Source organism: Rhinopithecus bieti, unplaced genomic scaffold (genome assembly GCF_001698545.2).
Source record: "Rhinopithecus bieti isolate Rb0 unplaced genomic scaffold, ASM169854v2 scaffold_13704, whole genome shotgun sequence".
Lineage (NCBI taxonomy): Eukaryota > Metazoa > Chordata > Mammalia > Primates > Cercopithecidae > Rhinopithecus > Rhinopithecus bieti.
The window spans coordinates 1,963,788-1,975,971 of NW_016808231.1; the positions used below are offsets into that span (position 1 = coordinate 1,963,788).

At 41.1% G+C, this 12,184-nt stretch overlaps 1 protein-coding gene across 1 annotated transcript in view; it reads right to left on the reverse strand.

Annotated features, from left to right (window-relative positions):
* Window positions 1–4,431: 4,431 nt before the first annotated feature.
* Window positions 4,432–12,184, reverse strand: part of PSMD1 (proteasome 26S subunit, non-ATPase 1) — a 129,972-nt gene continuing 122,219 nt past the window's right edge. The window contains 5 exon segments of the mRNA XM_017886359.1: window positions 4,432–4,662; window positions 6,462–6,617; window positions 11,213–11,346; window positions 11,349–11,358; window positions 11,946–12,032. Of these exon segments, the coding sequence (XP_017741848.1) occupies window positions 6,471–6,617; window positions 11,213–11,346; window positions 11,349–11,358; window positions 11,946–12,032 (378 nt within the window). The 3' untranslated portion in view covers window positions 4,432–4,662; window positions 6,462–6,470.

Sequence of the window (12,184 nt, forward strand, 5' to 3'; positions counted from 1 at the left end):
TGGCTCCCACCTGTAATCCCAACACTTTGGGAAGCTAAGGTGGGTGTTATCACTGGAGCTCAGGAGTTGGAGACCATCCTGGCCAACATGGTGAAACCATTTAATAGTGAAAACTATTAAACCCGTGAGATTTAAGTTTAATCTCTACTAAAAACACAAAAAATTAGCGGGGTGTGGTGATGTGCACCTGTAGTCCCAGCTACTTGGGAGGCTGAAGTGAGAGGACTGCTTGAGCCCAGAAAGCGGAGACTGCAGTGAGACGGGATTGTGCCACCACACTCCTCCGCCTGGGTGACATGGGATGGATGAGGTTGCTTGGAGAAAGTAGACTGAGAAGAGGATCAAAGACCAAATTCTGAAGGTTAGCAGTTAAAGTGCAGTCAGAGGGAGTGGGACTTGCCAAAAAACCAAAGAATCTCTGCACAAACAGATGCTCAAATAAAGATAACTACTATCGATTTGTCAAATGAAGAGGAGGTCAGAGACAGGAAGAAAATTAGAGCAAGAAAGCCAAGGAGAATTTTTTTTCTTTTTTTTTTTTTTTTTGAGACGGAGTCTTGCTCTGTTGCCCAGGCTGGAGTGCAGTGGTGCCACCTTGGCTCACTGCAACCTCTGCCACCGGGGTTCAAGCGATTCTCCTCCTTCAGCCTCCCAAGTGGCTGGGAGTACAGGCACGTGCCACCACGCCCGGCTTTTTTCATATTTTTAGTAGAGACGGGGTTTCACCATGTTGCCCAGGATGGTCTCGATCTCCTGACCTCGTGATCCATCTGCCTTGGCCTCCCAAAGTGCTGGGATTACAGGCGTGAGTCACCGTGTCCGGCCCCAAGGAGAGTATTTTTAAAAGGCATGAGTAGGAAGTAGGCCAGCAGGAAAAAGACTAGATTCTAGGATTGGTCCCATTTAAGAAACCAAACCATTTATCACTTGCACCTGGTTTCAATGTTGTGCATCCCACTTACCTTCAACCCTGACACTGTGTGCCACAATGACACCATCTGGGAGTAATTGCTGCCACCCTCCCTTCTGTTTCTTCTATTGGTTGTGTCAACTCTAGCTCCTAGGCTATTTTCATATGACTTTCACTCTTATTTCACTGTAGACTTCCTTACTCCTTGGTTAGCTCTCAGTCCCATGCATTTCCCAAAACATCTAGAAAAAAAAAAAAATCTATCAGGAGGCCAGGCACAGTGGCTCACGCCTGTAATCTCAGCATTTTGGGAGGCTGAGATGGGCAGATCACCTGAGGTTGGCAGTTAGAGTCCAGCCTGACCAACATGGAGAAACCCTGTCTCTACTAAAAATACAAAATTAGCTGGGCATGGTGGCAAATGCCTGTAATTTGCCAGCTACTCAGGAGGCTGAGGCAGGGGAATCGCTTGAACCCGGGAGGTGGAGGTTGTGTGAGCCGAGATCGTGCCATTGCACTCCAGCCTGGGCAACACGAGCAAAACTCCATCTCAAAATAAATAAATATCCGTCTACCGACTGTCTCATCATAATCTGTTCCATGTAGATATTTTACTTTATAGCTTGCACTTTTTAACGCTATAACCTTTTCTTTTTTTTTTTTTTTTTGAGATGGAGTCTCAGCTCACTGCAAGCTCCGCCTCCCGGGTTTACACCATTCTCCTGCCTCAGCCTCCCGAGTAGCTGGGACTACAGGCGCCCGCCACCTCGCCCGGCTACTTTTTTTGTATTTTTTTTAGTAGAGACGGGGGTTTCACCATGTTAGCCAGGATGGTCTCGATCTCCTGACCTCGTGATCCGCCCGTCTCGGCCTCCCAAAGTGCTGGGATTACAGGCTTGAGCCACCGCGCCTGGCCTGCTATAACCTTTTCAAGATTTAAATTCTGAATTGCACTGCCTAATAGGAACTACTGCTAGTTGCTCCCTGAAGTTCAGTCTATTATTTTGGAAGCAATGTGATAATGTTGGCAGGAGACCAGCAAATGTACCACCCCTCCCAGACTACTCAATTTTGTACAGTGACATCCAGAGACTTCTGTTTTTTAAACATTTCGTATACTAGGGGAAACGTAAGAGATAACTGTCTGAAATGCAAGCAACGTTAAAAGCTTGAACAGGAAGGACATAGCTAATGAGAGGCTAGGAAATGAGATAATCTCTTTTATAGAATCATCTGATACTGAGGAAACAAGGAATTTACAAAGGAGGGGATACAATGAAATTAACCAGTGAGTGGCTGATCCTTTGGGATTCGTAACCTTTAGACCTGGGCCTAAAAACAAGCCTGTGGTAGATGAATGTACTAGGGCTGATCTACTCAGGAATTTGTTTCCTTTAAGAAAAGTTTTTTCCCCCCCAAGACTCAGAAAACTATATCCTAAGTTAAGAAGTGAAAGAATCAAGGTAGGGGCAAAATGCCATTCCTGTATAATTTTCTAAGCTACCTACATAAAACAACACAAAACCCCTCAAATCCAGCGTTTTAATTCCATGTCCCAGTAAATCAGAAACATCCATTTCATATGCCAGAACATGAGGAGACGGTGTGGTTGTCAGAGTATCAACCCTGACTGCTTATTCGAAAAGCCTAGCATCCAAGAAAGGCTTGATAATCTAGAAACCAAAATTGTACTTGTCAAAATTCATTATCTGTATATACTTCAAACGTTTGCATTTTATTGCTTTTAAATTATACTTAATTTGGCCGGGCGCGGTGGCTCAAGCCTGTAACTCCCAGCACTTTGGGAGGCCCGACCGGCGGATCACAGGTCCAGGAGATCGACACCTCCCTGGCTAAACGTGGAAACCCACCCGCTCTCTCACTAAAAACTACCAAAAAAAAACTAGCCGCGACGGCCCCGTGGCCGCGCCTGCTAGTTCCAGCTACCTCGGAGGCTGGAGACAGGAGAATGGCGTGAACCTGGGAGGCGGACTTGCCCAGTGAAGCTGAGATCCGGGCACAGCACTCCCAGCCTGGGCTCCGCACAGAAAGGGGAGACCCCGCTCAAAAAAAAAAAAAAAAAAAAAAAAAAAAAAATTAATACTTAATTTAAACAGAACAATGAAAAAAAAGATTGGAAAATGAGAAAGGAATAAAAGGTATGTTATCAGATCCTGTGGCTAAATGAAACTAAATAATCTTTATTGTCTTTATTTTTATTTATTTATTTTTTTGAGACGGAGTCTTGCTCTGTCGCCCAGGCTGGAGTGCAGTGGCCGGATCTCAGCTCACTGCAAGCTCCGCCTCCCGGGTTTACACCATTCTCCTGCCTCAGCCTCCCGAGTAGCTGGGACTACAGGCACCGCCACCTCGCCCGGCTAGTTTTTTGTATTTTTTAGTAGAGACAGGGTTTCACCGTGTTAGCCAGGATGGTCTCGATCTCCTGACTTCGTGATCCGCCCGTCTCGGCCTCCCAAAGTGCTGGGATTACAGGCTTGAGCCACCGCGCCCAGCCTATCTATTGTCTTTAACAGGATCAAAAGCAAGAAACAATAAGCAAAGGCTTAACAAAAAAAGCTGCTAAGCTGCCTAAACACACAATTCCCTTGGAGTATGAAAGGGACTTCAGTAAGTGGTGACGCCCCACCCTCTAATCGATTAACAAACTGTAGTTCAGGTGGCTAAAGTGGGAGGATTGGTTGAGCCCAGGAGTTTGAGACCAGCCTAAGCGACAGAGTGAGACTTTTTTTTTTTTTTTTTTGAGACAGGGTCTTGCCCTGTTGCCCAGGCTGTTGTGCAGTAGTACAAACACAGCTCACTGCAGCCTCAACCTCCTGGGCTCAATTGATCTTCCCGCCTCAGCCTCCTGAATAGCTGTGACTACAGGTGCATACCACCCTGCCTGGCTAATTTTTTTTTTTTCAGACCGTGTCTAATTCTGTCACCCAGGCTGGAGTACACTGGCACGATCAACCCTCACTGCAGTCTCGACCTTCAAGCTCAGGTGATTCTTCCACCTCAGCCTCCTGAGTAGCTGGGACTACAGGCATGTGCCACTGTGCATGTCTAATTTTTTTTTTGTAGAGTTGAGTTTTTGCCATGTTGCCCAGGCTGGTCTCAAACTCCTTGGTTCAAGTAATCTGCCCACCTTGGCCTTCCAAAGTGCTGGGATTATAGGCGTGAGCCACCCTGCCTGGCCTACCCAGCTAATTTTTCAATTTTTTATAGAGATGGGGGTCTCACCATATTGCCCTGGCTGATTAGACCCCATATTAAACAACAACCCACAACCACAACAAAACTGTAGAGAATTCTTGGGGATGATGAGCAAGGTCTGATTTTTTTTCCCCTTCCATTATTTTCAAATGGTCTATAATTTAAGAATACCTTGACGTTTTCATCAATATGAAAGTCGTGCATACTCATCCTAGCAAATCAAGACTCTGGCTCTTGGGATTTAGGCATTTCATGGTGTGGGGAAGATTAGATAAATTTATTAAAAACCCAGGCTGAAAAACAAATGTCTTGTCCATCTGGAGATCTTATATTTATTTGAAAACCCAGTTCTGTGAAAGAGCGCACTAAACAGTCATATATCTTCTCTTCAACCAAAGACTTGGAGACAGGGTTCTTCAGGTCAGCACAGAGGCAACGATACATGCATTGAATAGCAGGTCTCAGCACGAATTTCCTCATAAGCATTCCCAACATGAGCCTGGACAATCTTCTTCTTCACATAAGCAAATGAGATGCTGGAAAAGGGAAGAGAGAATAGTAGTAGCTAGGGTCATTCTTAATTTCAAGACATTCTCTCTTTTCTCTTTTACTAATAACTGTTGAAATCTAAAACTAGGCCCAAACCCTGCCTCTGTAGTCCTAATATACCAGTTTCTCCCATTACAGATTATAGTTTCCAAACTCCTAATGGACTGAATACTTTACCCTTCTGAAAACAAGATTCCAGTTTCCAGCTTTTAACCTCTAAGCCATTTTGTAGTTAACTGCCTTGAAAGCTGTAAACAAGGCTTTTCCATAAGGTATTGCCAAAGGCTCGAAGGGAGCTAATGTGAGTCACCTCAATTCTCCAACAGCCTGAGTGATCGTGATAGCCTACACTGTCCTGTGCAAGTTGGGTAAAGCTTAGGAAACGTTTCCATCAAGGCTGAAAGATAATTTTCAAAAGTAAGTTTAGAAAACAGGAAGGTTAGTGTAAATCTCCCTTTCTCTAAGGCCCAAACTAATAGTCTTCCTGAGGTATAAATATATTTTCCTACTAATGGCAGGTTTCTGCCTTAATATTTATCTGAGATTTCTACAAAGCTTTTCCTTAAGTGCTGGTCAGTATCTAACACATAGCATGCTAGATTTGCAACCAGACCTTTAATATAACAAATGATACTGTCCTTATTTTTTTTAAAAGAGTAGAATGAATTGGCTGGGCGTGGTGGCTCACACCTGTAATCCCAGCACTTTGGAAGGCTGAGGTAGGCAGATCGGCTAACGTCCAGAGCTCGAGACCAGCCTGATCAACATGGAAAAACCTTGTCACTACTAAAAATACAAAATTAGCCGGGTGTGGTGGCGCATGCTTGTAATCTCAGCTACTTGAAAGGCTGAGGCAGGAGAATCGCTTGAACCCGGGAGGTGGAGGTTGCGGTGAGCCAAGTTTGTACCATTGCACTCCAGCCAAGAGCAACAAGAGCGAAACTCCGTCTCAAAAAAAAAAAAAGTCTGAAAATGTGTTTTTGCTTGGGTGGAATTAGGAAACCTTGATTATGTCTCACAATGTCTTCAAATATGTGAGGAACACTCAAAATAAAATGGGGAAATGAAGAATAACAATTTCATGAAATTAGATTACTCCAATCTTTCCCATCTAAAGACCCCCTTTCAACAGTGTTAAGACCCTGGTATAGTAAATGATCTTTGTCAATGGACACAGGCTTGTGGTTAGTCTAACTGACTTCGAAGTCCCTATAAGCACTATATCTTATACACAGACGTTCAATAGCACCATAGAATAAATGAATGTTAAGGCTCCTATGCCAAAAATACTGCCAAAGGAGATGGGGAGAGAGAAAAACCAGTGAGAAGCTTGTATTTGTGCTACTCAAAAGTGTCATCTATGGGCCAGTGCCAGTCCACAACTGTAACTGATCCACAACAAGGAGCTTACATCAGAATGTAAATTAACTCTATCACTAAGCAAACTGCAGTTCAGCTGATGTTTTGGCGAAGACTTTCTTGATGAAAGAAGCATTGAGCAGATAGATTCTGGAGTAAGCTTCCTATCTCCTTATGGACCTATAAAAATTGTTCGCAGACCAGCCACTTTGAATAACATTAGTAGAGCACGAGTCAAAGAGGAAAGAAAAAGGAATTTGTGGTTATATATGCAGAAACAGGTTGAAAGAGGGGGAAGTTTTAATACTGTTTAGGTAAATGAAGATTAAACACAAAAGGAAGGAAAAAAGTGAGATGATGTCCTGCAAAAAACATTTGTGAAGTATTGACAAAAAAGTTTCCCTTCTTAATTCTGTTGCACACGCACCTCTGGTCCTTAATCATCAATATACTCAAATGGTTCTGGGGGTTCTGGCTCTTGTTCCTCCTCCTCGATTTTTGGGCCATGTGCTGCCACAGGTTCCACCAGCTCCTCAATGTCTTCACTGGTATCCTTCAGAATGATGATGCCTCCAATAGAGAGCTGAAAACACAGGGGCATGCAGAAGCATAAGCTCCACTCATATTTCAAGCGTGCTCCACAATCTAAATACTTGTTAAATGGTACTTTAAAACTATTTAAATGATTTGGAAGTGAAAAACTGGAGTAGAACTTTACTGGGATAAAGGTAACTGTGATCTATATGAGGTATTTGCAAACTGAACCCAGTAGTAGCTCTAGATAGTATAACATGTGATGCTGTTCTACTTGGATGATGCATCCCAATTTAAGGAGAGTTATTTCCCAGCCATGGCCTTGACTACCAGCCTCAGTCTCACTGCAGGGAGAATGCTTACTGTCCAAATACTGTATCCTAATTCCTTCCTACTCAAGATGTGGTCCTGGGCCAGAAACATCATTATCACCTGGAGCTTATTAAAAACGCAGAAAAGCTGGCCCCACCCTAGATCTACAGAATCTGCATTCTAACAAGATCCCAGTCAATGTGATGCACAGTAAAGTCTGAGAAGCACACCAGTCTAATGCATACTGTATTATTTGTGAGGCGATAATCATTTTGAACACAAGAGGAGTATATAAATTAAAAGCCAAATTTTTCTCCAGCAATTTCAGAATGGTAGAGAGAATAACATAGATATCCCAGATACCTGAGGGTTTTTCACTTTAATCTATAAATCCACGTGATGCAAGCTGATGAAAAAATACACGGGAAACAAAAGGGAAGTAGACTGTAGCAGCAATTCTATTAAGCCCTCTCCCAAACATATTACAGAAGGTAAATTCAAACACTAAACTATTCACCCCTCTCTGGTGTGCTAATCTTATTCTATTTGCTTGCCTGTGTCAAAGGAAATGGAAAGCTGCTCTATGTAATTAAATCAGTCAACAGTGGCAGGGCACATCTGGAAAAAAGCATATTTCTACCAAAGCACATTACTGGGAAGGAAAAGAAGCACAAGTACATTAGTTAAATGAGTCACATATGTATAAGCATCTCTGCAGTTCAATCTAATCCGATTTTTACTCATCAGAACTCTGCCCTGCGATGCTATAAAACTGGTGTGCTTCGTGAACTCCAAACTATTTCCCTTCTCCCAACACACACATAACTATATATTTTTCTACAACCCCTTCCCTTAAAGTTTGCTTTCCTTGAAGAGGATCCATTTTATGAATGGACCCTGCCTTTACTGCCGGTACTCCAAGAATGGAGTATAGGGGCCACTGTCCTAATCCTCCATAGCCTAAAAGTTTACTTGAACCTAATGGACCAAATGGAGATGAATCTCCTTCCAAACAGAAGAAAATACCCATGTTCACACGAGGACTTTCTATTTTTTGGAAAATGTGGATCCAGGTTATGCTATTTCATGCTTAACTGGAATGAAATAATCCAACTTAATCAAAGGAGGGCCTCATCATACAAAAACAACAGTAACAACAACAACAAAAAATCCCAAAACTAATAATCCAAATCAACACATGGAAAGGGCTATTTATAGTTATACATGGTCTAGGTTTGTTAATGCTTTATATGTTGGTGAGAAAGTTCACACCCTCTATGCATAAGATACATGATTTTCTGTTCTCTGGGGAGGCTAATTACAATTGTAGATATAGGCAACAAAACATTTCCTCTTGCCTCATGGTGGACAGGAAGCAGGGTAGGAATGTTACATGTTTCCAAAACTATAGCTGCCTCTTTCAAATGCAGTGTCTGAGGAAGGGTCCCATGACCTTGCCACTGAGGTAGGGGAGTGAGCCACTGGACACCCCTTTCTTCACTGCACATACACAGAAGCAGTGTTTTCTTTTTTAAAATGAGACATATCAACATAAAATTCATTCTCTCAAAGTGTACAATTTAGTACATTCACAAACTTGTGCAGCTATTAATACTTCTGTTATCTAATTCAAAAATATCTGCCATCAGCCTAAAGAAACTGTGCGCCCATTAGCAGCCACTCTTCATTCTCCCCTTCCCCTGTCCTTGGTAACCACCAATCTAACTCGTCTCTATAGATTTGCCTTTTCTGAACGTTTCACATAAAGGGAACCATACCATATGCAGTCTTTTATGTCTGGCTTCTTTTACTTAAAATAACGTTTTCAAGGTTCACACACACTGTAGCATATACCAGTAAGTCTTTCCTTTTTATGGCCAAATAATATTCCATTATTATCTCACATTATTCATTCATCAGTTGATAAGACATTTAAGTTGTTTCCATTTTATGGCTATTATGAATCATGCTAATATGAGCATTAGTGTGTAAGTTTTTGTGTGGGCACAGTTTTCCCTTCCCTTAGGTGTGGAATGGAATTGTTGGGTCACATGATAAGACTACATTTAACTTTTTGAGGAACTGCCAAACTCTTTTGCCACTGTGGCTGTAACTTTACTTTCCCACTATTACTCTATGAGGGTTCCAATTTCTGCATATTCTTGTCAATGATTATTATTGTGTGTCTTTTTTATTACAGCCATCCTGGTGGGTAGAACGTGGTATCTTCTTATGGTTTTGTGTTTCTTTTTAAATTAAGAGATAGGGTCTTGCTATGTTGCCCAAGCTGGTGTCTGGTGGCTGTTCATAGGCACAATTATATTGCACCACAGCCTTGAGCTACTGGGCTCAAGCAATCCTCCTGCCTCGGCCTCCCATGTAGCTGGGACTATAAATGGGAATCACTGCACCTGTTATGGTTTTGATTTGCATTTCCCTAAGGAGTAATGATGTTGAGCATCTTTTCATGTGCTTATTTGCCCATCTGTACATCTTCTTTGGAGAAATGTCTATTCAAATCATTTGCCTGTTTTAAAATTAGGTTGTCTTTTTATTGTTGAGTTGGAGGAGCTCTTTATATGTTCTAGATATAACTGTCTTATCAGACAAATGATTTGAAAATAGTTTCTCCTATTCTATAAAGTTTGTATTCCCTGATTTGTATGTCCACTAAAGTCAATGCTCAATTAACTTAGTAGTCAGCTAACAACTGGACAGGAATTTCCTTAAACACTTTGGAACACAAAGTCTCCCACTCTTTGAAGGAGTGTGTGTGTGTGTAGGGCTACACCTTCAACAGGACTCCTCACTTCTTCCTTGCATAGACGTAGGCAGTCTTTTAATTCATAGGTGGACCAACTGCTATAGCTATCTCTGACTTAATTTGAGCAAAGGCTTAGCAATCATTTAGTTTCCTACTGTAGTGTACCAGTGTGCTCATATGGCCTCATGGCATTGAGCATGTGCTTCACTGTCTTACTTCATAATGATCAAAAACACTAGTTATTTCATGTGCTTAGAGTATGCACTAGTTGTGTCCTAATACATCTGTACTGGATTCCCATGCTACTGGCAAGATAAGTTTATAGACACAGTTAGAATATGTTCTCTGTAAAACTGCCACTGAGACGAACCAGGTTGCAGATGAGACAGTGACTGCATTAAAGGTATCCATTGATGATTCCGTCCATTCATTTAACACTACACAGCAACTACTATAGATCAGGCAGTGCTACAGATTAGCATTTACCATTGTTTTAGGTGCTTTACATGTAACAACCTATTTAATCTCCATAACATCAACAGGAGGTAGGTAGCATTACCATATCAATTTTACAGATGAGGAAACTGAAATACAAAGATTAAATGACTTGTCTTAGTCACAGAGCTAATAGAAATAAAAACCCACTTATGCCAAATTCCAGCTCTAAACTACTACATACACTATCTTGCATCCCTTGGCTTTATCTCTTCTAGCTGATAAATTAGTCAGGTTAAGACCCCGGCTCACAATTATAGGTAGGAGTTGTCTTTGACCCACCATCAGGTTGATAAAAATAAGTTTACTCTTGTATAAGGATAAGGATCTAGAAACCAAATATCTGACATTTTAGACAGATCTAGCATCAGGATGTCTTGGATGGGTCTACTGATGACCCCCTAGTTTTCTACAAGAACTTGGAAGATAAAGGCAGTATCACGCTCATATTTCTGATAAACATTTGTTTCTAACATGAAACACTCTGTCTTGGAATAAATTAGATTCCATGAAGATCCTTTTCTAACTAAAATGCAATGCATTATGACAATGGTGTAATAAAACAGAAAAAAAAAAAAAAAGACAATAGTGTAATTACCGTAATAATAAACATTTATTGAGCAGTCCCAAGTCTTGTTCTCAGTGCTTCTTCAATCTGTGCCTCATTTCTAAGTCAGGGATGGTAAATCCCTATTTTATACTAAAGAAAATTGAGGCAGAGAGAGATTTAGTACCTGGCCTAAGGCCACTTAGCCTGAACAGTATACTCAAGATTCAAATCCTATATGCTTGGCTGTAGAGTCTATGTTCCTAATCACAATGCTGTATTAGGAACTCCTATGTCGTATGTCTGTGGTAGAAGACGGGAGTTTGTAGGGTTACACAGGGAAAAGAAAAATTCTCCCAAATCTATATGAAATGGAAAATGACATGCTCTCTATTGTTAAATAATTTCTTAGAACTAGTGAGCTTGCTCCAATGCTTTGGAGATTTACCATTCTCTACCGATATTCTATTGTCCTGTGGATTAATATCCCACTGGTATATACAGCTAAGAGCCACTGGTAACTTACTGGTTTGAAAGGCTGGTATCTACAGGTCTCTGGCATGGTTAAGACCTTAAGCTGGGCAGGCATAACTCGGGCTGGGTTATCCAATAACTGGAAGTTTGGCTCAGGTTCTTTTTTCTTCTCTTTTTCTTCCTTTTCTCTGCCTCATCCTAGAAAATAAAATTTAAAAAAAGCTCAATAGAAGTTCATTTCTGTTCCACAGAACTGAGTAACATCTGAAGTTTACTGAGCAGCTATAAGGCACAAGAGGTAGTGGTAGGTAGTAATGAAGTACAAGTAAAGTGCTATCAGACTCACAGGAGGGAAAAGTAACTCTGCTTAGAAATGAGAATGGTATTTGACTTGGTTTTACAGGATAAACAGGTTTTTCTACCAGCAGAGATCAGAAAAAGGTCTACCTAAACAAATGATAATCCCTTTGCTTGAAAGGGTCTTTCTTTCTCCTACCCTCATCATCTTGTCTGTGAAAAACCTACTTTGCCCTTCAAAACCTATATTTTAATTGTCATTTCCTCCAGGAACTTTTTACTGATTTGTACCCTTCTATTCTTCCCACAAATGGATATATTTTCTAGAGTTTCTTTCAAGTACAATTTGATGATTCTACATGCTGGGAACAGGATAATTATTTGAAGGAAGCTAAGAGCAAGGTAGAATAATATTCAACTAAGGAAGAATCTCGACCATGACAGAGACAGAGATACTTCAATCCATATGACCACCAAGTTATACCTACCACTTCCATTTTCTCCTCCTCCTTTTTTTCCTTTTCTTTTTCCTTCTTTTTAGCCTTGGCAGTTATAGATAACACAGCAGTAGAAACCTAGGGGAAATGAACAGGGTAAATTGTTGTAATCCCTTATGGACATACAAACATGCAAGCCCTAGAGAACTCAGTCCTACAACACTATTCTACTTCCTAGCAGTAAGTATTTTATATATATATATAAATAAAAAATATATAAATATAAAATC